Raw genomic sequence first — 26,394 nt, 5'->3', positions numbered from 1 at the left:
GCTTAGGCATGCCAGTAAAATTTTTCCAGGTAACATCTGGCTGATTGCTGCTATTGCTTATACAGCTAACTGCCACCCTTCGGTAGCCAGAAGTAGGAGAAGGTTCTAATATTACGTGACTCAATTGCACATGCACATGAGCTCACTCACAATTGCTCAAATGAATCCAATGTAAACGGATGTGACGTCATACTCATTGGAGGCAATTTGTTGTTGTTGTTGTTGTTGTTGTTGTTGTTGTTGTTGTGAAGCATTGCATAGTCTTCCTAAAGCCAATGACACATTTTGCTGTTGGCAGACACTTTTATGAGCATTGCTTTGTTGTTGAATATGGCGCATTTCCTTTGCAATTTAAGTTTTATTTTCGGTTTTTTCTCTCTTTCATGTTTTAGTGCTGTCTTATTATTCTGTAGTAGCAAGATACAGTAACATCCTTTGTTTAGAGCATTGGTTCTTACCAGTCGATGTAACAAAAATTTAACTGAAAACTGAAACAATGAAAAATTCAGAATTCTAAAAAATTCCATGATTTTCCCAGTTTTCTCCTGGATGAAAAAATTCTCGGGTTTTTCCCAGATCTCCTGGGTCGTATACAACCTGAATAATACATCTGAAAGGTAAGATGAGTTTTTCAACAGTATTCCTCTTGAATGCACGTTTACTAACTTAACACTGTGACATCTTGTTTGGTCCAAGTTTCAGCAATATAGGTTTGTTACTGAGAGTGATATTTTTACATTTTGGTACTAGGATATCCCATTATCAAGTGCCAGAAAACAAGGTAACAGATTAACGTATCACAATACTATGTATACAGACAATCATATAAAATACGGTATATCATCCTGTAGTACAACATAGCTTGAAAGTCCTATGCCATTAGGCACTGTCAAAAGCAAAAATATCACGTTTCACAATTGGTGTGTAACATTTTTAATACTGATTCAAGAGACAGTTGTCCAATGGCTTCACAACAGATAATAATATGGGAATGGTAGTTGTCTTTGGTATGGCTTCACTGATAATGTTTTACAATGTGTAAAATTATGAGGAGACAGAATTGCGGACCACTACTTACCGTATCTTCATAGACTTACCGTACCTTCAGGAAATGAAATTCCAAGCACTGCTGACAAACACTTAAAACAGAAAAACTATTCCTTGCTTCTGAATCTGAAAGATAGGAATAGTTTCTTATACCTTTACATGCTTTACTGGCAATACTTACGATTTCACTGCCTAAAGTTAAGTACTGGCCAACTGTTCTGTCTACGTGTATAATTTTACAGTTTTCTAATATGAATTTTTCTTGTCGATGCAATGTTCCACAAGGAGGGCAGTCACAAGTTGAATTTGAGATGTTTCCATGTGAGAAAATTACCTTCTTTTAGGGTTCAAAGCTGGAGTGAGTGTTGATCAGTGGCTTGAATGACTGACTTTAGCATCTGAACTACATAAGACAGGAAAGAAACGGCATGAAGATGGAAATAACAGCAAATGGTAAGCTACAGCCAGTATTGCCACATAATGTGCTCAATGGTACTCTTATTTCTCCCCCTTCAGCAAAGAACAAATAATATGGATTTGTTAAATCAATTAATGTATAGAAAAACTGATTTCTCATTTTTTCTAATGTTTCATGTTGTAATGGAACTGGTTAATGACATTATCTTCAACACAAACCAGAACATGTGACACACAGACAAATACTCAATATGTACAAATACTCAGTGCTCAATACACTTTTACAACCAGATACACAAAACATATTTCAGAAATCATATACATTTCAGTTTCCTTTGTTATGATTAAATAAATTATAGACAATTACTCCATTTACGGACAAATATACTAAAATGTTTAGAATGAAAATATTTCAAAACATGGACAGTTGCGTTCATTTTAATTCTGAAAGAATCTTTTGAAATGATTCAAATTTATCAGTATTTCTATTTAAACATCTATCGGAGTCTAATTTGAAGAACTTCTGCAGTGTAAATGTCATGAAATATTGCTGACTTATAAACTGTATCTTTTGGTGTCAACAATCAATATGCAACTGCAGCACCTTTGAAATGCGATGTGACGTTGAGTATCGCTGGTCACTTTGTATCGGCCTTAGTTGATTTCTGGCGCGTGTTAATGTCAGTCAGTAATCTGGATTCAGTTGTGTTCTGTTGTAAGAAGTAGCATCTTCTGGTTTTACTTGTGAAGTACAATTGGGAATAAACATCTGTGGAGCATCTGCAACTTTTAGTTCAAATATTGATATGCAGCAAAGATATAAAACCTTTTATCCTACTGTATCCAACAGCACGGAATAATCTCAGATCATTGAGCCACCATGAAGAAGCAAGTACAATGGATTACGACAGCAAAGTTAAATTGATATTCTCTATAGTTATCATCCCATTGACATTTGAACACTAGTACTTCCCCTTTTATACCCCACTTATTTACTATACTAGAGAACTACAGGACAATCCAACTCATTACTCAAACGAGGCTTGTAACTTCATTTTTACAAACTATTGAACTTTTGCAGCAGTAAAGATGGGAAACCATTAGAATTACCACTGAATGACATCCATCCTGTGTGAACTGTAGATGCTATGCAGATATGGCCACTATAGGATCATGTGGGGCGAGAATGCGATCACATGAGGACTGACTTTGGCTGACTATGCACTCATTATTATTATTATTATTATTATTATTTCTTTACTTTCTCAGACGTTAAGTCTGGTTAAGAATGGAAAGTGACGCGGACCTTGATCAAGCGTCACTTCCTATTAACTGTACGGTATGTGTTATATTGCATTTAGGAACTTTCGGGTAATTGAACATGTATCAATAATTACAGATTTCTGTAGATGTATATATATGTTTGGATGTAGCTGTATTGCATTGATGTACTGGTGGATATTGTGTGGTATGACTCCTGTAGTTGATAGTATAATTGGTATGATGTCAACTTTATCCTGATGCCACATGTCTTTGACTTCCTCAGCCAGTTGGACGTATTTTTCAATTTTTTCTCCTGTTTTCTTTTGTATATTTGTTGTATTGGGTATGGATATTTCGATTAGTTGTGTTAATTTCTTCTTTTTATTGGTGAGTATGTCAGGTTTGTTATGTGGCGTTGTTTTATCTGTTATAATGGTTCTGTTCCAGTATAATTTGTATTCATCATTCTCCAGTACATTTTGTGGTGCATACTTGTATGTAGGAACTTGTTGTTTTAAAAGTTTATGTTGTAAGGCAAGCTGTTGATGTATTATTTTTGCGACATTGTCATGTCTTCTGGGGTATTCTGTATTTGCTAGTATTGTACATCCGCTTGTGATGTGATCTACTGTTTCTATTTGTTGTTTACAAAGTCTGCATTTATCTGTTGTGGTATTGGGATCTTTAATAATATGCTTGCTGTAATACCTGGTGTTTATTGTTTGATCCTGTATTGCAATCATGAATCCTTCTGTCTCACTGTATATATTGCCTTTTCTTAGCCATGTGTTGGATGCGTCTTGATCGATGTGTGGCTGTGTTAGATGATACGGGTGCTTGCCATGAAGTGTTTTCTTTTTCCAATTTACTTTCTTCGTATCTGTTGATGTTATGTGATCTAAAGGGTTGTAGAAGTGGTTATGAAATTGCAGTGGTGTCGCAGATGTATTTATATGAGTAATTGCTTTGTGTATTTTGCTAGTTTCTGCGCGTTCTAGAAAGAATTTTCTTAAATTGTCTACCTGTCCATAATGTAGGTTTTTTATGTCGATGAATCCCCTTCCTCCTTCCTTTCTGCTTAATGTGAATCTTTCTGTTGCTGAATGTATGTGATGTATTCTATATTTGTGGCATTGTGAACGTGTAAGTGTATTTAGTGCTTCTAGGTCTGTGTTACTCCATTTCACTACTCCAAATGAGTAGGTCAATATTGGTATAGCATAAGTATTTATAGCTTTTGTCTTGTTTCTTGCTGTCAATTCTGTTTTCAGTATTTTTGTTAGTCTTTGTCTATATTTTTCTTTTAGTTCTTCTTTAATATTTGTATTATCTATTCCTATTTTTTGTCTGTATCCTAGATATTTATAGGCATCCGTTTTTTCCATCGCTTCTATGCAGTCGCTGTGGTTATCCAATATGTAATCTTCTTGTTTAGTGTGTTTTCCCTTGACTATGCTATTTTTCTTACATTTGTCTGTTCCAAAAGCCATACTTATATCATTGCTGAATACTTCTGTTATCTTTAGTAATTGGTTGAGTTGTTGATTTGTTGCTGCGAGTAGTTTTAGATCATCCATGTATAGCAAATGTGTGATTTTGTGTGGGTATGTTCCAGTGATATTGTATCCATAATTTGTATTATTTAGCATGTTGGATAGTGGGTTCAGAGCAAGGCAGAATCAGAAAGGACTTAATGAGTCTCCTTGGTATATTCCACGCTTAATCTGTATTGGCTGTGATGTGATATTATTTGAATTTATTTGGATATTAAGTGTGGTTTTCCAATTTTTCATTACTATGTTTAGGAACCGTATCAATTTGGGATCTACTTTGTATATTTCCAATATTTGTAGTAACCATGAGTGGGGTACACTATCAAAAGCTTTTTGGTAATCAATGTATGCGTAGTGTAGCGACCTTTGTTTAGTTTTAGCTTGATATGTCACCTCTGCATCTATTATCAGTTGCTCTTTACATCCTCGTGCTCCTTTGCAACAGCCTTTTTGTTCTTCATTTATAATTTTGTTCTGTGTTGTATGTGTCATTAATTTCTGTTTAATGACTGAAGTTAATATTTTATATATTGTTGGTAGGCATGTTATGGGGCGATATTTAGCTGGGTTCGCTGTATCTGCTTGATCTTTAGGTTTCAGATAAGTTATTCCATGTATAAGTGTATCAGGGAATGTGTATGGGTCTGCAATGTAACTGTTAAATAATTTAGTTAGATGTGAATGTGTTGAGGTGAACTTCTTTAACTAGAAATTTGCTATTTTATCATTTCCAGGGGCTTTCCAATTGTGAGTAGAATTAATTGCTTGGGTGACTTCATGTTGCAAAATTATCACTTCAGGCATTTGTGGTATCATCTTGTATGTGTCTGTTTCTGCTTGTATCCACCGTGCATGCCTGTTATGTTGTACCGGGTTTGACCATATGTTGCTCCAGAAGTGTTCCATGTCTGTTATGTTTGGTGGATTGTTTATTTTAATGTGCGCGTTATCTATTGTCTGGTAAAATTTCTTTTGGTTTGTGTTGAATGTTTGGTTTTGTTTCCTTCTATTTTCACTTTTTTTGTATCTTCTGAGTCGTTTGGCCAATGCTTGTAATTTCTGCTTCTTTTCGTCTAATTGCTCTGTCGCTTCTTCTTGTGAGATTTTACCAAACCTTTTTCGTTTTTTGTCTGCTATTTCATTTCTTATAAATTGTGTTAGCTGTCCAATGTCTTTTCTAAGTTTTTCTATTCTGATCTGTAGCCTGTGTTGCCATGCTGGTTTTGTGGGTTTCTTCTGTGTGTTGGTTGGTTCTGATCTCTGCCTAGTGTGTATACTTAGTGTAGTGAGTGCTCCTATATAAACCAGTAGTTGTAACTCTTCCATAGTTGTATATTCATTTATTTTGTTGTGTATGATTGTGTTGATAGTTTTTATTGTTGTTTCGACTTGTGGGTTATTTGGTGGTCTATGCAAGAATGGTCTAATGTCTGTATTTGTGTCTTTGTATTCTATATATGTTAGCTGAAATTTTTCTTCTATATCTAACATCTGTGTCACTTCGTGTTCTATTTGTGCTTGTTCTGGTGGCTGTCTTAAGATTTCGTTTTCCTCTGATTGTTTAATTGGTGCGTGTTGTTCTTTGTTTGTTTGCTCTGGGATGTTTGAGTCCATTACTGTATTTCCTTCTTCTTCTGATTGCACATTATTTTGTTCCAGTATTTGTTGTACTTGTTGTTTGATGTTTTCTAATTCTGACTGGGGTATCCTGTTATTTTTGATTATTACACGGATCTGATCAGCTAGTCGTTGTTCTGTTAAAAATTTTAATTCTGGGTATCTGGTAATAAATGTTGTGTATACTTGTGATCTGTATCCAGTTGTGTTGGTTCCTAGGTTTGTTGCTTGGTAATAACAGAACAAGAGGTGTCGATTAACTTCATCTGACCATCTCATCCTCTGTCTTTGTTTTCCTTCTAGGGTGGTTGCAGGAAGCATATCCTGCAAAACACCTCTATTTGGATTTAAATCATTTTCCAGTTGGCTAGCAGTGTCGTTACCATTGTGGGCGGGCATAGGATTCACGTGTCGTCCCCGACCATGACGGTGCTTGTCCGAGGCTTCTTTAGTTCTGTCCTGAACCAACCAATCACACTAAAAGGGGGGTTAGCCCTATTAGTGGTTTGTTTTTTTCGTCGCCTTTTATGACTGGCAGAACATACCGGAGGCCTATTCTTTTCCCGGGCCTCCACGGGGATTATTATTATTATTATTATTATTATTACTATTATTATTAAACTGTTAAGGAAATTTAATGTTATTTTTTATTTATATTCATAATCAGTTGCTGTTTGGTTTGCCTGGTGACAAACTGTCATACTGAGATGCTGTACAGTTGTAGCTGAAATTACAATATACAGCTATTGCAACTGCAGTTTAAACTCCATTCCACAGCCCACCCCAATAGCTGAACGGTCAGCGCGTTGGAATGCCATGCATGGCGGCCCGGGTTCGATTCCCGGCTGGGGTGGGAGATTTTCTCCCCTCAGGGACTGGGTGTTGTGCTGTCATCATCATTTCATCTCCACTGTCAACGTGCAAGTCGCTCAATGTGGCATCGCACTCAATAAGACTTGCACCTGGCGGCCAAACTTCCCACCTGGGAACTCCCGGTCACTGACGCGATAGATGATTTCCATTTTTCCATTCCATAGAAGTATACGGTTATTTCATGAAAACAAATATACTTAATTTGAGAGTTCTATTGATTTTTTGTGAAATTACTACTTTTTACTGTCATGCAGAACATGTCAGTATAGATTATTAAAATTGTTCACCAGCATGTAACATGCACTAAGTTTAGAAAACTATTTTGACTAAAGTATTTATCCACGTCATTCTCTTACTAATGCGCCGATTTCATCAGGACAATATGAAATTAGCAATTTCGAGTAAATTAAGAGTAAACAGCTGTTAAAAGAATTGTCATTGCATACTGACGTGTCAACATTAATTAAGAGTAAATAGCTATTAAAAAATAGTCACTGTAAATTAACATATAAATACCAAGGTCATTACATTAGTTTACAGAGATTCTTTGAAGAAAAAAGCTACAGGACAACATCCATGGAAAAAGCAACTGCAATAACTTCCATACAAATCTTTTCATCTCCATTGATGACAGATCAAACTGAATAATTAATAGATAGATAAAAAAAATATACTCACCAAGCGGCAGTAGGAAAGCACACATACAAAAGCTATTACATATGCAAGCTTTCGGAGCCAGAGGGTCCTCCTCCTGGCAGTGTCATTGGCAGAAGGGTTGAAGGGGAAGGAAGAGGGTGAAGGAATAGGACTGGTGAGGTTTACGAAAAGTCACCCAAAACTCTGGCTCAGCGTCAAAACTCCACCCCTTTTCCTAAACTTCACCAGTCCTTTTCCTTCGCCGCTCTTCATCCCCTCCAATCCTTTGCCAGAAGAAAGAGCCACTGGCTCCAAAAGCTTGCGTAAGCAAATAAGCAATACCTTTCGTATGTGTGTTTTCCTGCTGCCGCTTGGTGAGTAGATTTTTTTTATCCATCCAATTATATTGTTTTCATAAACTGATTATTTTCATTGACAAATAAGTAACAGTTTTTAATTAATTCAGCTACAGTATGGATTACACACCTAAAGCAGTTCTGTAATATTATTCAGCATTCTTACTGCTGAATATATATAAAAGAAAGATACTGCATTTCAATTGTTGTACAACTTGAAGTATTACAAAGCTGAGCCAGGGCCAATACTTGGAGAGATTTCTGAAATTAATACATCATACGAGGACAGCATTCCAGTAAGGTGTGCATAAGTGAAAGAAATGCATAATGTGTTCAGTGCCTGTCTGATGAGTATACCAACTGCACCTACTTGCTCATTCAGTATACTCTTAGGCTTGATTAGAATCCATCTCTAAGATTTTACGTGATAATCTTCATGTGAGAAAGGTTTGGAGCCAACTGGTAACATATGAAGTAACCTAAAAATATAAAGCTTAACTTATGGAGATATATCAACATATGGTCATTATATTCAGTTCTGCGAGGTCAAAATCAATATTTAACACAACTGGAATCAAAATGAGCCCGTAACAGTTCAATCCAGCCACACATCCATCAGCCATAGGTCAATGGTTGCCTTTCCTTTATTCTACTAACAGAGCAAGTGTATTGACAAACGTGTGGTGAACATTTTCCTCACTGAAAGACGGCACATCACCCTGATCACACTTCAAGAACATAGGAGAGTAAACAAATTGGTGTACTAGAGTATGACTTGTCAAGCTTCTTAAAATAATACAGAAGTGACTAAATCTGGACTACACCAAATCTTGATCCACAAATGCAAATTCCACCCGTCTGAAGGATAACAAACACAAAAGTATTTCCTGAACATTTAATACAAATCCTCCAAAGTAACTTTATGAAAAATATCTAGCTGCTCCCCACACAATTTCCTCCTTTTTTTTTATAAATGATACATGCCTATAAGTGTTCAACATTCTCAGGGGATGGAGCTTTAAAAGTGGTTCTGCAGAAGCACATGGCAAAGGGGAGTTGTTTAGAAGCTCTGAAGGTAAGTTTTTGGAAACTAAGCAATTTGTACTACTTTATCAAAACTTTGGGAATGACGTTCATGTTTTGTACCCACGAAAGAAATTTTTTTCCATACCTCATTTTGAGTTGTTTTCACAATCTCATCCTTAACTGCATCTGCACTCTCCGAATTTCTGCAAACCATGTGTACAGTTCCACCTCTTTTTGCTATTTCTAATGTCACACATTTGCCTATTCCACTGTTGGCTCCTGAAAATATCCGAAAAATAGAAAAATAAGTTACTATACGCAAACATTTTGTTGATTTTATGTTTACTTATATCTACTGGTGAGTCTAAATGACAACTGACAACTGATTCTAATGACAATTAAACATGAAGGTATCAATGCAACTCAGCTTTTGGTTGTCGGTGATGTTCTCACAGAAGTTCACACATTCTTGTCAGTCAGTCAGCTTTCTTGCAAAATATTATTAAATAGTTGAGTTTCAGCTGTTAGTAATTGAAATTTGTTTCCTTACCTCTTGGTATTTCTGTCTGCTCTATAAGCAGTTATTCATTACTGTAATTAGCAGATATTCAATTTCACAATCAGCACCACACATTTACTCATAATGAGATGACACAAAAGTTTTGTAAAATTTTGCTGTTGCTTTTGAAATAAGCAACATAAGAAAACAACAAGTACTCTATCCTCCTCTATTACTGATGCCTTCTTTATTACTGATGGTTCTCTCCCAACAATGGCACAGTTTTTCAGTTTGATTCCTGGGAAAATATTCCTGTTAGGAATTTAAGGTGCACAGCAAAGTTAAAAACATCTTCAAAGTCAGTGAAGTTCCTTTATAGGTTTTTGAACAGAGAATGAAAAAGATGGAAGGCTGAGGAGGCAAGACTGGGCAAATGTGAAAAATGTGGGATCACCTCCCACCTATGTTCCTGTTTAGCTTCCACTATCACATTAGTATCACCTTGGCAAGAATTATTGTGTCCTACCAACACTCCATGCAGATTTCTCAGTCATGTTTCTTCAAGTTTAGCCATAAGGTGTCTAAGCTGTTGGTAATCTGCTTACTTTGTGTAATTCCTGGCACCGCAACATCAGCATCAGACAGTCCTTTGTAGCCAGCCATGGGCATGCCACTGATGAAATTCTGCACCTGGACACTGGCTTAGGAATCCAGCTATGCAGTGTCCTAATATCAGTGGTAGACTAGATTGCAGCAAATCCTAGCACTATGCTGAATTTCCACAGCCGGCAAACTCCTGTCATACCACACCCGGCCAGGGCAAGTATAAATGATCCCAGCTCAACCAGAAGCAGCATTCCTTTGGCACCACATATTCAAATGGAGCAATCTTTACACCAGTCATCAGTTAATGTATGTCTGAGTTACTACCATCTCACCAAGCAGTGTTACCGATTAAGTGAAGCTGCCAGTCTATGGGCCACAAGCTAGCTCAGATGGTTCTGGGCCTCCAACTGGATCTGCAAAGGTGAGGCCAGCAATTAGGTGCCATCACCTGACACTCCAGCCAGACCCTGAGGGCTCTGGGTTCAACTCAGGGTGTCTACACATTCCTGCCAGATGCCTCAGGCTGCAGACAATGCTGGTCTGCCTAGCTAACTAGTCACACTTTGCTGTGGAGCTGACACCTTAAGACACCATACATTTGTCAATAAGTGTGCCACCGTTGACAGCCATTGTTGGACTGCAGCAGTATTCCACTGCCTTAGCATACTACATTACTCGCTGCTAACTAGCTGTGACTAGCTCCTGGGCTACTATGCTGTATGAGAGTTACAGAATAATGAACAACATTACTGTTGAGGCAGCGTTTGTGACTGTACTTGCTGCAGTACTGGAGTACCTGTCTCACGGTGTCATGCACACACCACTCTGGAAATCCTGCAACAATGGCATCAGATGGCTGTCACATTGATGTAAGAAGAGCCAGTACCGAAAGCAACATATGGGACATCATCTCAACATGTGTGAAAATGAACCTTTTGCAAGTGACAGGGTTGGGCATTCTGTGTCCTGGTAACTTGATGAGAAACATGGACATCATACAAGGGAATATAGGCAATCTCCATGCTTAACACTCAAATGTAAAAATTAGGTGTGTTCAGTGGCAGGAAATATGACTGTGCTCTTGATTCCCTTCATGTCGTATTTTTCTTTTTATTGTGAACACAGACTTAGCAATGAATGAACCAGAGGTGGATGTTACCACAACAGAGGTGGTTCAGACGTTATTGAATCAGAAGGTATAAATGCAGGCAGACAATACAGCAACAGCATTAGAAGAGAGGGACACAATGGCCCAAGTTTGGGATCGAAAGGAATTTTCACCACAGAACTTACATGTTACAGACAGGGACAACAGTTCACATACGGCAAGAATGCTGTGAACCATACTGTGAGAAAAGCAGGCAAACCGGTCATCCAGAACAGGATTGCAGACAAGCCTAACAGGGGGCATGATAAGTGGGCATGGGGTGGGAGCAGTAACACATCATCATCAAATGGCAATGGTGGCTCTGGAGCCACCATATGGAGCTCCCAATAAATATAAGCACAGCCAAAATGTGTGAGATGGTGGAATTCTGCTTACAATGACACAACTTACTGGATGGAAGGAAGTGTAATTTTTTGTTGGACATACATTCACAGGTGTTCCTGGTAATTACGGATGACATGGGAAATAAGAGGTTGAGTCCAATATAATGCAGATTACGTAGAGGGGGTGGAAATGACGTCATTTACAGGGTTTGACAGTAATGAGTTTTTAGGATAAGTCAAAAATTTTCTGTTTTTGTAAGGAAGTTTGGCCTCATACAGGCAACGGTTACTGTGGTATCTTAGGGTTAGATATTTTCCTTGAACATCATGCTAAACTGATCTAGATCGGTGCATGGTACAATTCGCTGTGACATTGTTCCATATGGGTGGAAACTGCCAACAGTCCAGACTGCCACAAGATTCATACCTGAAGCAAGGGGAACCACTTACACTGCATGCATGGCCACTAAGGATAAATTTGGACAACAAAGTACCACGAGGTGCTGAAAAAATACTGTAGGTGCACGCAGGAAATAATCTGCCAATAAATGTATTGCATGCAGTAGAACCTTTACAGAAAAATGAGGAATGGTGCTTAATATGCAGGAGTTTTGTATGTGTACAGGAGTTAGATGGTGAGAAGATAGTCCCTTTTAGGATAGGTATTTTTGGCACCAAATACATAGAACTGTCCCCAATTTAGAGATCTTGCAAGAACATGATTTAGACAGAACAAATCTGAATCGTAAGCTAATGCAAGTTACCAGTTGAGCAGCATTACAGAAGGCAGTACACCTGGAAGTAGCAGAGAAGATACCATGGAGCAGTTACTGTTAGAACATGAGGATCTATTTAATCCTGATGGGTCTTTGCTAACAACCCCAATGACACTACATAGAACTCCAACTGAATGAACTGCCTGTGTATTGTGAACTGTATCTTTTATATCACATCATCTGCAACCTGTTCAAAATGGCTCTGAGCACTATGGGACTCAACTGCTGAGGTCATTAGTCCCCTAGAACTTAGAACTAGTTAAACCTAACTAACCTAAGGACATCACACACATCCATGCCCAAGGCAGGATTCGAACCTGCGACCGTAGCAGTCGCGCGGTTCCGGACTGCGCGCCTAGAACCGCTAGACCACCGCGGCCGGCTCTGCAACCTGTGATGGAAGAATTCATTAACCAACCACAACAATATGGTATTGTTGAGAAAAGTACCAGTCCCTGGGGAGCCATAGTGGTAATTATCCCAAAAAAACGTGAAGATGGAATGAAGATGTAGCACTTTTGTTGTGACTGTCAGTACCTTAACAAATGTATGGTTGCAGATGCTTATTCAATTTGGAATATAATGGAGAATTTGGGACAATTCAGATATTTTTCTACCTTCCATGGATCTGCAGAGTTGTCATCACCGTTTAGAAGTAGAAACAGAGGATCACCCATGGTCCCATCAGAACATTTACACAGTATCAGCACATGCTGTTTGGATTGAAAAACACACCAGCCACGTTTCACAACCTCTTATATGGGATACTGTGGGGACTGAAATCTAGATAGTGCATGTTCTATTTAGATAACATAACTGACTTTGTGAAGAACATGAAAGAGCATTATTGGAGCTAAGGTAAGTATTTAAGTGGTTGCATGTGACACATCTAAGCCCAACCTAGAAAAGTGTCTCTTTAAAGTGGAAGGAGTATAATACTTAGCACAAAAAACAGTCGCAAGAGTGTCCAGATGGACCTCAGGAAAATTAAAGCTGTACAGGTTTTCTGGTACTATGTACAGAAAGAGAGGTGCAGCCTTTCTTGGGCCTGGAAAATTATCACAGGAAGTTTATAACAAAATCTGTGACAATAGCATGGCTGCTCACTCATCGACTGAAGAAAGGAGTGACATTACACTGATCTCCGAGGTGTAATTATGTGTTCAGTCAATTGAAAGAGTTCCCAACAACCAGAATGATATTAGTTTCCCCAAATCATGAGAAGCAAATTGTGCTGGCAAGCACCGTGAGTAATCATGGGCTTGGCTGTGTATTAAGTCAGGAACTGGATAAAGCAGAACATCTGGGCCCATGGCTCCCGAGAGATGAATACGGCATAAAAGAATAACTCTACAAATGAGTCTCATTTCCAGCATAACATAGATAAGTTATTTGTACAGGAGGAAAATTCAAGATCATACTAGATTATGCAGCACTGAGATAGCTATTATCTTAAAAAAAAAATTCAAGCATGTTAAAGCACTGGTTGCTAAAATTCAGTGAATTTTATATTGAGGTTACTCATCGACCAGACAAGCCACTCAGAAATGCCAGTGGCCCGAGTTGGAAAGTTTGTGTGATACAATGAATATTTCTTACCTCTGCACAGTGGCAGGAGACTGAAGCAGCTGACAAGAACTTCAAGCTAATTACAAAGTAACCACAAGTGTAGGAAAGAAGAACAGACAGTTTGTAAATAATGGTGTACATGAGAGAGAGAGAGAGAGAGAGAGAGAGAGAGAGAGAGAGAGAGAGCACTGCAGACAAAGTGTAGGAGATTTGGACACAGTTGCACCACACTGTTTTAATAGTTCACAAGTCCAGCATCAACTTGGAATTCAGAGAAACAAATTCTCCCTAAGGGGGAGGAAATGTGGCAACATAAGCTTCAGGCAGGACTTTACTACCAGCCAAGGACATGCGAGCTAGTCACTGGCTTAATTCTGCTGCTGGGCATTGAAGTGCCTAAAAGCTGTGTTCCACCATCAGCAGTGCAGTGTACTGTTACAAGCTGTAGCACAACACTACATTTCTATAGGTGGCTATGTGACGGGACACTACCTCCTCTAATAACACAACTGTTCGTAGTGCTCCAAGCTCACCCAGTAGCAACATTCCTCTGGCTCCAGGGATTCGACTGGCTCAGTCTCCAAACCAGTCATCCATCAAATGTGCAGCTAGCTACTGCAGCCTCATTGAGCAGTATCACCAATGGCTAGCAAGTGGATATCTTTGCTGTCACTACAGCCAGTCTCTGATACAGATCTGCAAGCCATCAGCTAGCCCTGATGATTCCAGTCTTTGGACTGTATCAGCAGTGTAAGGCTGGATGGCATGTGCCACTGCCTGACACTCTAGCCAGTCTCCGCCACTGGTCAGCAAGCTGACACCTATGCCAGATGGTTCCAGGCATCAAACAGGATCGGCAAAGTGAGGCTGGCCAATAGGTGCCACAGCCTGACAATCCAGTCAATCTCTGCTGTTGAGATCAAAGCTGTGAGCTAGTCCTAATGATTCTGGACTTTAAACATGATTTGCACGGTGAAGGTGGCCAGTGGGTGCCATTTTTTAAACATTCTGCCCAGTCTCTGCCACTGATCTGCAAGCCGTCAGCTAGGCCTGATGGTTCCATGCTTCTAACTGCATCCACAGGTTGTGACTGGTCGGTGGGTGCCATTGCCAGACAATCCAACCAGTCTATGCCACTGATCTGCAAGCGATCATCTAACCCACATATTTCTTGGCTTCAAACTGGAACTGCACAGTGAGGCTGGCCAGCGTGTGCCTTTGCACGACACCACAGCCAGTCTCTGCCATTGCTGTACAAAGCATCAGCTATCCCTGATGGTTCCAGCCTTCAAACTGGATCCACACGGTGAGGCTGGGTAGAGGGTGCCATTGCTTGACACTACAGTCAGCCTCCGAGGGTTCCGAGTTCAACTCCCAGAGTCTGCACATTCCTGCCAGCTGCCTTGAGTCATAGACTATGCTCACCAGCCTAGCTGACTAGCCTCATTGTGCCTTGGAGCTGACACCCTACTTATGTCAGCAAGGTCACCACAACCGCTAGCTGTCATTGTGCTGTGGCAATATTCTCCTGCCTCAGCATACACTATCTCTTGCTACTTATTAACTGCGATCAGCTGCTGGGTTATTTTTGTCAGAGTGCTGTAAGAGAAGTGCCCAATAATAAGGACCATTTTTGTTGAGTATTCATTCTTGAATTTGTGATCACCACAGTACTGTTGACTCCATACCACAGCTTTCTGCACATACCACTGTGGATTCAGAAGTAACCACCCTGCAAACTGGCATCAGCCAGCTGTAAATGAGAAGTAATTCATAATAATCATTTTTTTCCATCCCATCACTATGAATTAATCGAAATATTTTAAGTGATGTTTTTAGGATTCAATTATACACTCATGATCATAAAAAAAAGAAAAAGAACAGAACACCTGGAATGCCTACAGACAGGAGGTCCATAGTCACAGGACAAGTGCATTAGTTTGCTCTGCAGAAATTATTAGTATTTCAGTCACCTTGATTCAGTACATGTCCTGTTGCCTAGTAGACACAGGGTCTGCCATTGGCCATGATAACTTGTTCCTTGCATGATGGCACCAACGTGTATAATGCACGAGTGGCATCCTATGGTATAGCCATCCCAAGTTCACCCATAGTCACAGTGCTGGGACTGCATCCTTCGTTCCACCATATGCCACAAGTTCCGACTGGTGACAAGTCTGATGAGCTGGATCAAAAGACTGATATCCTGTGACACCAAGAAGGCATGTGTTCGAACACCAACATGTGTTCTTGCATTGTCTTGCTGAAAAATAGTGTCTGGGATATTGCACAATAAGGGTATGGCTACAGGTCACATTATGTCATTCACATACCTCACACTGGTCACAGTGCCCTGGACACGAACCAACTGTGATTTGTGTTTGTACCCAATAGCACCCCACACCATTAGGCCTCGAGTCGGTGATTTATGTTGTACGAGTGCAGTCACTGTGATGCCGCTCCCTCCCCCTGACTGCAGCGAACCAAAATATGGCCATCATTTTTAAACAAAAAGACCTGGGATTTATCCAAAAACAGTATCTGATGCCACTCCTGTCCCCAGTGGCATTATTCCAATCATCACTGCCATCTATCACATTTCTGCACATTCATCAAAGGCAGGCAGAGAAGTGGATGATGCACACAAAACCAATGCTGTAATAAATGGCGACGGACTGTCACCCCTGATAGTGAACAATGTGTTCCAGTGTTGGGCCAGAGCTGAGGATGATGGTGATCTGTCCTGCAATGCCATTCAGATGTGTCAATCTTATCAGAGGGTGATCAGGGTGGTGTGACCTGACCCACTGTGTCGTGTTCTATGGCCTCCTGTGAAGTATTCTGCACACACCCACTGCATGCACTGTCGGAACATTTTGTCCCACACAAGGAGCAATTTCCCGGATGGATGCATCACAGTCTCTCATGCCAATAATGTGCCGTCTTTCAAACTTACTGATCTGTGGTATGGCTCGTGCATATATTTACAAGGCGTCCTGCATGTCTGCTCAATTTATATTGATCCATTACCTTCAGTTCATGGTGACGACGAGAGCCACAGGCACATTTTACTGGTACGTGCTGTCGCACCGCGATGTAGATGTTTACCTTGAACACGTGGGCTGACATCAAATGCTTGTCATTTCTGCAGAACATACTAATGTACATGTTCTGTGAATATAAATGTCCTATCTCTAGTCATTCAAGGTGTTCTGTTTTTTCTTCTGAACATGAGTGTACTACCGTCTGAGGTGGACATAAATACCTGTAACAATACTGGAAGGTGTAGTGTGATTGAATTTTTGTTCACACTGCTGTCTTTACTGTCTGAGCGATGTAATGTTAATATTTCTTTATAAAATATGTTTCATGTATTTTTATCCATTATTATCTGGGAAATTATCATAAAATGTTTATTTTGCATGTTTCATTTTGAACAAGGCGGGATCAGAAAAACAAGACTTCATATATTTTCTTGGGAATGTATCACCAACATGATAAACTGTCCTAATTTAACATTTGCAACGAGCAGTTCCATCGTGTATCACATAATGAAAGCTTATTTATATGATTGAACTCTGAGCAAATAAGCAACATAATAATTTTGATTCGTAAAAGATACAAATAAATGATCAGTGAAAAGAAATAAAATGATAATTCTGTCATTTTAATAAGCTTATTTGCCAGTGTCCTTGCTTGAACAAAGTTTAAAATGGCAGCAAGTGACATTACAATATTTTTCAAGCTACAAGCTATTGTATTGCCAAAGTCATATAGTAGAACTTGTCAGTCTTGATATGAATGATTTACCCCAAAAAATGATAGCAAGTTCTTTAAGGATATTAAGCCTATTTATAATAAGATAGAGAAGTCATATCTCCAAGTACCGCACATAAGTATGACAACAACAAAATAATCCATTAGTGTGGAGTAAAAATGACATCTCTGATTAACGCAATAATATGATCAAGAACTAATGAACTTATTTATGGATTTTTCTGGTACTTCTCAGTAGAACAATTCCATATTTAGGGTTGAATAACAAGTACATCGTTCCTGTTCTATTGATCAGTAGAACAAGAATGGTGAACTTGTTATTCAACCTTAAATAATGACGAACTGATATCCTATGCCACCAAGCAAATTACCACATTATCTGGATGCTAACATTACACAGTCCCAGAAACAACCTACAGTTAAAGAGAAAATATGTATGCACATATACAGCTGTACATCTGAATAAACATCTACATGAAATATGAAGCTATCCGTATGCAAGCATACAGTTGTGAAACCGTGATGCACACAGTGGCAAAGGGAAGCATGATGTAAACGATCAACTGAAAACACACAGAGTCACCCACTGGTTTTGTGGTTTTCACTGTCAGTGTGAAGCACATATTCTCCAAATTATTGTACATTGTTTACCGAATGCAAATTCATAATTTATCATGACTGATAAGCTTGGTTGATTCTTATTTACAATCACAGATCAATTAAGTTCACAGGAATTCATTGGTGTCTACTATGGCAAATAATTTAGAAAATTGCTCGTACCAAAGTGGCCCACATTGAAATGACAAAAACATTTCCTTGCCACTCATTCCACAGTGATTTTACACTGCAATAATTAATACTAATGATGCATCAGTCCGCAGCAAGCATTCACCAATTTAAAATCTTACCTGCTCTAACTCCCACTAGAGCAAACAAGATACAGTTCCAAAAAATAGCAATAGTGTATTTACGCAAAACAATCTTGATACATAAACATTACCCTAGCAATGCAATGTTCTGTAGTGAAGCAAAGTACTATCAAGTTGTGTATCATAGAAAAGGAAGACTGGAAATAATTTCTAATCTCTTTATGAGTAGATATGCTTCACCAATTTTTGTTTAATCACAGATAAATACTTATTATGCACACTGAATTAACTGAACTCTACCAGACAGTGCGACTACCAAGTTCCAAATTTGGCTGACCAGTATTATTTACAATGTTCTTGCAGGCATCCAAGAAATATAAAAATCATTTTAAAATCACTATATGATCCAGCCAGAGTCACTGAACTTTAGTTTCTCAAAAATAAAAGATAAAACTTCAAAGCTTTTCACAATATGCCTGAAATTCCCTACAGGCACTGACATACACTTACCACAATGGAGAAGCATTGCTTCCAGACTTATTTTTGACAGTTGGTGATAAGGTGACACCCATTCATATTTTAATATCTCTCACAAATCTCCTTCAGAAATCAAGTACACTAGGCCATTTCCTGAAAACATGAGACATGGACACACCTTGTTTCTGTATTATGAAAAAGATTACAACAGCCAATAAAACCTGCCAGTGACAACACTTACCACTGACAGCTGTCATAATTTGGACTGCTACAGCGTGTGTAGTGCACATCAACATTTAAAATACCTGAGGCAGCTACCAGGGGCAACCCAGTCACAGACTTCCATCAGCAGGTGCGCCGACTGCGTGCACCACTGCTGAATGAAGTCAACAATAATCCATAACTTCTAAAGGAGGCTATGTCAGTTGATGAAACATGGGTGTATGGTTATGACATCCAAACCAAGGCCCAATTGTCCCAATGGAAACTGCCTGAAGAGCGAAGATCGAAAAAAAAATCGATTAGTGCTACCAGATGTGAACATTCTTTCACTGTTTTCTTCGATTACAATGGGATAGGGCATCATGAGGTCCTGCCTTATAGTCTACAGTCAAAAAGGAATACTATCTGGAAGTTATGTGCAATTTGTGTGAAGCAGCCCGAAGAAAAGTACCAGACTGTATTGCAAAACCACTCGTGGAAATTGCATCACAATGATGCTCCCGCTCACACCTCAATGCTTGTTTAAGATTTTTTGGGAGAAAAAATCTTTTATGTTGCCTCAGCTATTTCATTCGTGCGACAAGGGTAAGTAGTAGCCAAAAGAAACAGATCGCAGATGTCAGGCAGTTAGCTTGGACCTCTCCCAACATAACCTCATTCAAACATTAGTCGATTTGTGTCTGCATCATAAAGTTGTTCTTGATTGAAAATGTCAGTTTACGAGCCTAATTCTCATCATTTGTGGTAGGTGTTACTTTTTTGTTTCAATATGAAGCAAACAGCAGCCGAGTTTCAGCAAATTCTCTCAAGTACATATGGTAAGGACACTATTAGTGAAAGAACGTGTCACGAGTTGTTTCAACGCTTCAAGAACGGTGATTTTAACGTCGCAGACCAGCATAGTGGTGGAAGAGAGAATGTTTTGGAAGATGCAGAATTGGCGACATTGCTGAGTGAAGACTTGCGTCAAACTCAACAAGAATTGGCACGATTAGTGGGAGTGACAAAGCAAGCCATTTCAAAATGTCTCAGGGCTATGAGCACGATTCAGAAAGAAGGAACTTGGGTCCCATGTGAGCTGAAATCAAGAGACGTTGAACAGCATTTGTGTGTTTACGAACAGTTGCTTCACAGGCAAAAACTGAAGGGATTTCTGCATCGCATTGTGACCAGGAATGAAAAATGGGTTCATTATGATAACCCTAAATGCAAAAAATCATGGGGATATCCTGGCCATGCTTCCACGTCTACAGCCAAACCGAGTATTCCCGGCTCCAAGATCATGCTCTGATTTTGGTGGGACCAACTCGGCGTCGTGTACTATGAGGTGTTAAAATCGAGTGAAACAATCACAGGTACTCATTATCAAATGCAATTAATGCGTTTGAGCAGAGCATTAAAAGACAAACATCCGCAATACAGTGAGAGGCACGATAAAGTGATTTTGCAGCATGACAACGCTTGACCCCACATTGCAAAAGAGGTCAAAACATATTGGAAACGTTAAAATGGAAGTCCTACCTCACCTGCCGTATTCTCCAGACATTGCTCCCTCTGACAATCACCTGTTCAGATCAATAGCGCATGGCCTGGCTGACCAACACTTCCGATTTCATGAAGAGGTCACAAATTGCATCGATTGATTCCTGGATCACTTCAAAAGATAAACAATTTTTTCGACACGGGATTTGTACACTGCCCAAAAGATGGGAGAAAGCAGTGGCCAGCAATTGAAAATACTTTGAATGATACACATGCGGCCAATGTCATTAAAGCCTCAAATGTTGGGGGAAAAATGGTGGAAGCAAAGTTGTACACCTTGTATTTATATGACAAGAACACTATTTTAAGGTAATCTATACCATTTATGTACACCCATTATCTTTTCCATTAAATCAAGTGTATCTCTGGACATGTAACTGTAAGAGGCGCTGTGTTTACTTCCACTTCCCCTGAGTCTTCATCAAACATTGCAAGGGCATTTACATAAATTCTACATTACAACGCACAGCAGGGTGAAAAACTATTTGTTACTTGCAACAACATAAGCAAAATAAATAAGTGATACCTGTTATCATAAAAACTTTTCCACAACAGTCAACATCCAAGTCCTGTGACGTAAACTTCTGTGCCGCTGTTTGGTATCCCCCTCTGCATAACAGAACAGTACAATAATGATAAAAAAGATAAAATTAGCCACTGTTTACAGATCTCATGCTACAAACTAAATCCATATTAAACAACAAGCACAGTTTACACATGCCATTTCTTTTAAGACTGCTCGCTTCTGTGCAATCAAAACTGATTTTCTAAATGATGAGTTACCCTAGAATGTTATGCTGTAAGGCATTGATGAGTGAACATATGCAAAATATATTAAAATATTTATTTATTTGTTCCCAACACTAGCAATTCAACAAAGAGCAAAAGTTGCTGAATATGTTGATTTTGTTATCAAATACATTAACAAAGGCACACAAAAAATCTTACAAGTTATCATGTTGTAGCAGCAGAATTTTGAAGACATCCAGGAAAGATGCAAATGACCGAGTACATGGGACAGGGAAAATATAGATACTCTTGTTACTGGCATGAATTGCAATAGCTCCAGAACCTTGCCCCTATATGATGCGTCATTATTATCAGGTACTTAACAGATATTATTAATTTCGCTTTTAGTAGTTCAGTTAATAAAACAAATACTGCTTGGGAATATTACCACAAATAGCATTAACATACATATGCAGTTACACAACTGTAAAATTGAGATGGCAAAAAAAAAAGTGGTCTCAAAAGTAAGGGTCGAGTCCACATGTCATCAGTCCCTTAAAATATTAAGTGATACATGAGCTACACGGATAAAAAAACTGAAGCATTTATGACTGACGTTTAGAATTTTCATTTTTCATGGGAGCAGACCGAATTCTAGAGGTACACTTTTGAAACTGTAGTATAGTAAGTGGGATCATAATCTTTTGTGAAATTTTTTAATAGTAACTCTTTACATACTATGAGAAGAATATGTTGCTACTCACCATATAGCGGAGATGCTGAGTCACAGATGGGCACAACAAAAAGACTTGTCAGAAAATGAGCTTTCGGCTAACAAAGCCTTCATCGGAAATAGAACACACACACACAAATGCAATTTTCACACACATGACCGCCGTCTGTGGCCACTGAGGCTCATGTATGTGTGTGAGCTGCATTTGCGTGAGTACATGTGTGTGTTATCTCCGATGAACGTCTTGTTGGCCGAAAGCTCATTTTCTGACAGTCTTTTTTGTGCCTATCTGCAACTCAGCATCTCCGTTACACTGTGAGTAGCAACTATCCTTTTCATAATATTAAACAATGGAAAATCCAGGATGGAATGTAACAATACCAGAGAAGGAAAGTTGCTACTCACCATATAGCTGAGATGCCGAGTCGCGATAGGCACAATAAAAGATTCACACAATTGTAGCGAGACTGGAAAGATAAGGCATGGGAGATTTGTTTTTGTACAAGGATGGGAGGATAATTACAATCAATGAAGGCTTCAATGAGACTCTCGGTATATTTAGAGAGGGACTGCTCGTCACTTCAGATGTGACGACCACGTGTGGCTTGGCTGTACGGAAGGGACTTCTTGGAATGGAAGGGTGGCAGCTGTTGAAGTGAAGGTATCGCTAGTGGTTAGTAGGTTTGATATGGACAGAGGTACTGATGTAGCCATCTCTGAGGTGGAGGCCAACATCTGTGAGGGTGGCTTGTTTGGTTGAGTAGGACCAGGTGAAGCAAATGGGGGAGGAGTAGTTGTGGTTCTGGAGAAATGTGAATAAGGTGTCCTCATCTTCAATCCAGATAGCAAAGATGTCATCAATGAATCCGTAGTAGACCTAAATGCCACACCAGTCCCATACATCCTCCCACCACCACCACCACCACCACCACCACCACCACCACCTACTCCAGTCCGGTCACTAACATCACCAATCCAATCAAAGGCAGAGCTACCTGTGAAACCAGTCATGTGATTTACAAGCTAATCTGCAAGCACTGTGCTGCATTCTATGTAAGCATGACAACCAACAAGCTGTCTGTCCGTATGAATGGCCACCGATGAACTGTAGCCATAAAACAAGTGGACCACCCTGTTGCTGAACACGCTGCCAAACATGATATCCCTCATCTCAATAATTGCTTCACAGCCTGTGCCATATGGATCCTTCCCACCAACAACAGCTTTTCTGAATTGCGCAGGTGGGAACTTTCCCTGCAATACATCCTACATTTCCATAACCCTCCTGACCTCAACCTTCGTTAGTCACTGTCCTCACCCATCCAGCCCCCTCCCTGTTCCCATTCCAGTACTACACAGCCGTCATTTCACCACCACACCGAGTCCTTTAATTTCTTTTTGCTTCTCTCCTTTCCGCTACTTACCTTCTCTCCTGCCCTCCGTCTAAACTGCAACACTTCACTGTCTGCCACTCCCACCACACTATCCATCCCCCTCCCCATCCCAGCCTCCTCCTTACCCCCGCCCAGTCACCACTCCCATCATGCACTGGTGCTGCTGCTCGCAGTGTGGTTTCAGTTCTCTGAGACTGCAAAAGTGTGTGCAAGTTGCGTTTGTGTGAGTGTGTGTAAGCATATGCGTATGTGTGTCTACTGCTGACAAAGGCCTTTATGGCCGAAAGCTACAATTGTGTGAATCTTTTTGTTGTGCCTATCGCGACTCAGCATCTCCGCTATATGGTGAGTAGCAACTTTCCTTCTCTGATATTGTTACTTTTCATAACATTGTTACATTCCATACTGGATTTTCCATTGTTAACTCTTTACATAATGTATGATATCTTTCTTCTGAGCCACTCCATTCCTGCCTGTTAATGCCTAAAGTGTTGATCTTTCTGCAAAACTTAACAATGTCTTAACTGTTTTCGTGACATGTAACCTCTCTAAGAGCTAATTTAAAATGATCTTAGACGTTCCATTCCACCAAGGGCCGCAGACGGAGCAGACAGAGATGGACGCCAGGACTCAAACCCCACACCCCCACCACTGGCCGATCCAGGTGCATCGGGCGATTCCGCGGGTGGCACGTGATTGGCCGGCTGCGGGAAGTGGAGAGCAGTCCAGCAGAGATATAAGCCCGCGACCGACGATATCCCGATACTTCGCCTGAAGATGATGGAGACGCATTCCATCGAAACATTGCTACAAGACGACGACACTACTCAGCTGACAACCCGTGTAGACTTCATATACCCCACATGTAGTTGGTGGGAGATGATTTTCCATGCCAACAGAGGACGTGAAGGCATATCCCACACGATAATCACATTTAGAGCCATCAGTTTAAAAAACAACATCATCCTCAAACTCCCATAAAATTCAGCGGAAAAAACAACGTAGCACCATCGGGGGAACGGAATCTTTTGGACGTTGGTGGAGATCCATCCGAATCCGGGACCGAGGAACTAACCAAGGGCGCTGTTGGGGAGGGAACAAGGGAGACAGAACAAAGAAGGAAGCTGAAAATCATGGCAAAGAGACGCAAGGCGGAGCACAACCAGTAAACCCGCCTGAGGGCAGGACTCGGGTGGGCGACGTCCTTGGTTTGGGAACAGAATAGAATAGGAAGGATGAGTGGGAGAGGAACGGACAGCGATTGCATAAGAAATCAGAAGCTGGGACTACCGCACAGAAAAGGGGGGGGGGGGGGGAGGGGAGGGATTCCAGCTTCAACCAGGAGACTATCAACAGTGCTAGTAGGGAAGGTACCAGTGACTAAATGGATACCACAATGGTGGACCAGATCCAGGAGGTGCAGTGTGGAAGGAGCAGCCAAACCATTAACTTGACAACCATAGTACAAGTGAAACAGCACTAAAGCCCGATAAAGGTGGAGAAGGGTGGAGCGGTCCGCATCTCAAGAGTAATTATTGGTAATTTATGTAACCAGTATTACAGTCTTCTGAAATAATGACAATAGTAAAAATATTTTTTAAAATAATTTTGTTTCATGATCGAACCAAATCCTTGTGTTTTTACCCCTAAGAAAACTTCATTTTACCCAATTAGGAGGTAATTATCCCCAGGTTGAGAACTACTGCACTACTCCCAAATGTTTTGATATAATTCTTTATAGCTTGTGTAACTTCCTTATCTTTAATAGCGCTGTGGTCTCCTGTGCAGTTTTCAGCTGGTAGCTTCCCCGTTACATGAAATTTTGTCCAAATTGAGAGCCTTCCTTTCAACATCCCTGCTGTTGCTTGGAATTTTGTAGCGTGAACGGATACTGACTGAGCATATGTTTTCCTTATGCTGCACTTTCTTGAAATAACTTTCTTCCCTTTTGTTTCTTTCTTGTTATTTCTGCATTTTGGTGATATTATCATGTATTTTAGTAATAATTTATCCTGGTCCCATTTTGTTTAAACTATTCACACGGCAATGAAAAACTGTGGTATCATGAAAGAGATGAAATGCTCGGCTTTCCTTCCTTCCAAAGGTGTTTCAGTTCACTGGTATGCCTGGTAGCCATTGTGAACATACAGTAGATGGCACTCAGTTACATGTATACCAGTTTCCTGATCACTTGTATTAATCTCCATTTTATAGTCTTTTACTGCAAACTTATCTCTGGCTTGAACTGAGCAATAATCAGGAATTAATATTTATGATCTTTTGTCTTAACTGGCTGAGAGCAAATGTTGCGTTCTGCAAAAACTCTTCATTTTCAACACCCTATAACAACAGCAAAAAATAGCATTTTGACCAAAGCATTTCGAAGATCATGCATGACCCCCCCCCCCCCACAACCCCCACCCCTTCACAGCTCTCAGGGAAATGAAGAAATATAGTGTAGTCTGATGTCTTTCTTTCAAGAAAATGATTTAAAAGTCGGTCTTGTGCAGGTTTTTAAAAGGGTTGGAACTAGAACGTTTTTTTAAGGCTACTTGCAAGTCACGATTCGTCTTCCAAAATACTGAAAATAGCCGAGTCTAGGTCACCAGCTACAAAATATTTTATGGGTTCCTTTGTTTATGACTATTATGATATAAATGAAAATATTATGTACTGTACCTCACTAATTACAATTAGAATAGTTGCTTCTCACCATACGGAGGATATGCGGAGTCGCAGAAAGGCACAACAAAAAGACGTCACAAAATAAGCTTTCAGCCAACAGGGTCTTTGTGAAAAATAGACCCCCCCCCCTCCCCCCCCCCCACACACACACACTTTTGGATCCACGGAATATACAGGGTGTTACAAAAAGGTACGGCCAAACTTTCAGGAAACATTCCTCACACACAAATAAAGAAA

At 39.8% G+C, this 26,394-nt stretch overlaps 1 protein-coding gene across 4 annotated transcripts in view; it reads right to left on the bottom strand.

The window, feature by feature from the left end:
* Positions 1 to 26,394, bottom strand: part of LOC126236669 (dehydrogenase/reductase SDR family member 12-like) — a 91,371-nt gene that overhangs the window by 56,321 nt on the left and 8,656 nt on the right. For all 4 annotated transcript variants that reach the window (XM_049946151.1, XM_049946152.1, XM_049946150.1 and 1 more), the window contains exons 3-4: positions 21,143 to 21,225; positions 8,934 to 9,067 (exon numbers count right to left, since the gene is read on the bottom strand). In XM_049946151.1, the coding sequence (XP_049802108.1) occupies positions 8,934 to 9,067; positions 21,143 to 21,225 (217 nt within the window). The remainder of the gene's footprint in view (positions 1 to 8,933; positions 9,068 to 21,142; positions 21,226 to 26,394) is intronic.

The sequence above is a fragment of the Schistocerca nitens genome, chromosome 2 (genome assembly GCF_023898315.1).
Source record: "Schistocerca nitens isolate TAMUIC-IGC-003100 chromosome 2, iqSchNite1.1, whole genome shotgun sequence".
Lineage (NCBI taxonomy): Eukaryota > Metazoa > Arthropoda > Insecta > Orthoptera > Acrididae > Schistocerca > Schistocerca nitens.
The sequence above is the reverse complement of the archived record's forward strand: the minus strand, read 5'-3'. Positions and strand labels throughout refer to the sequence as shown.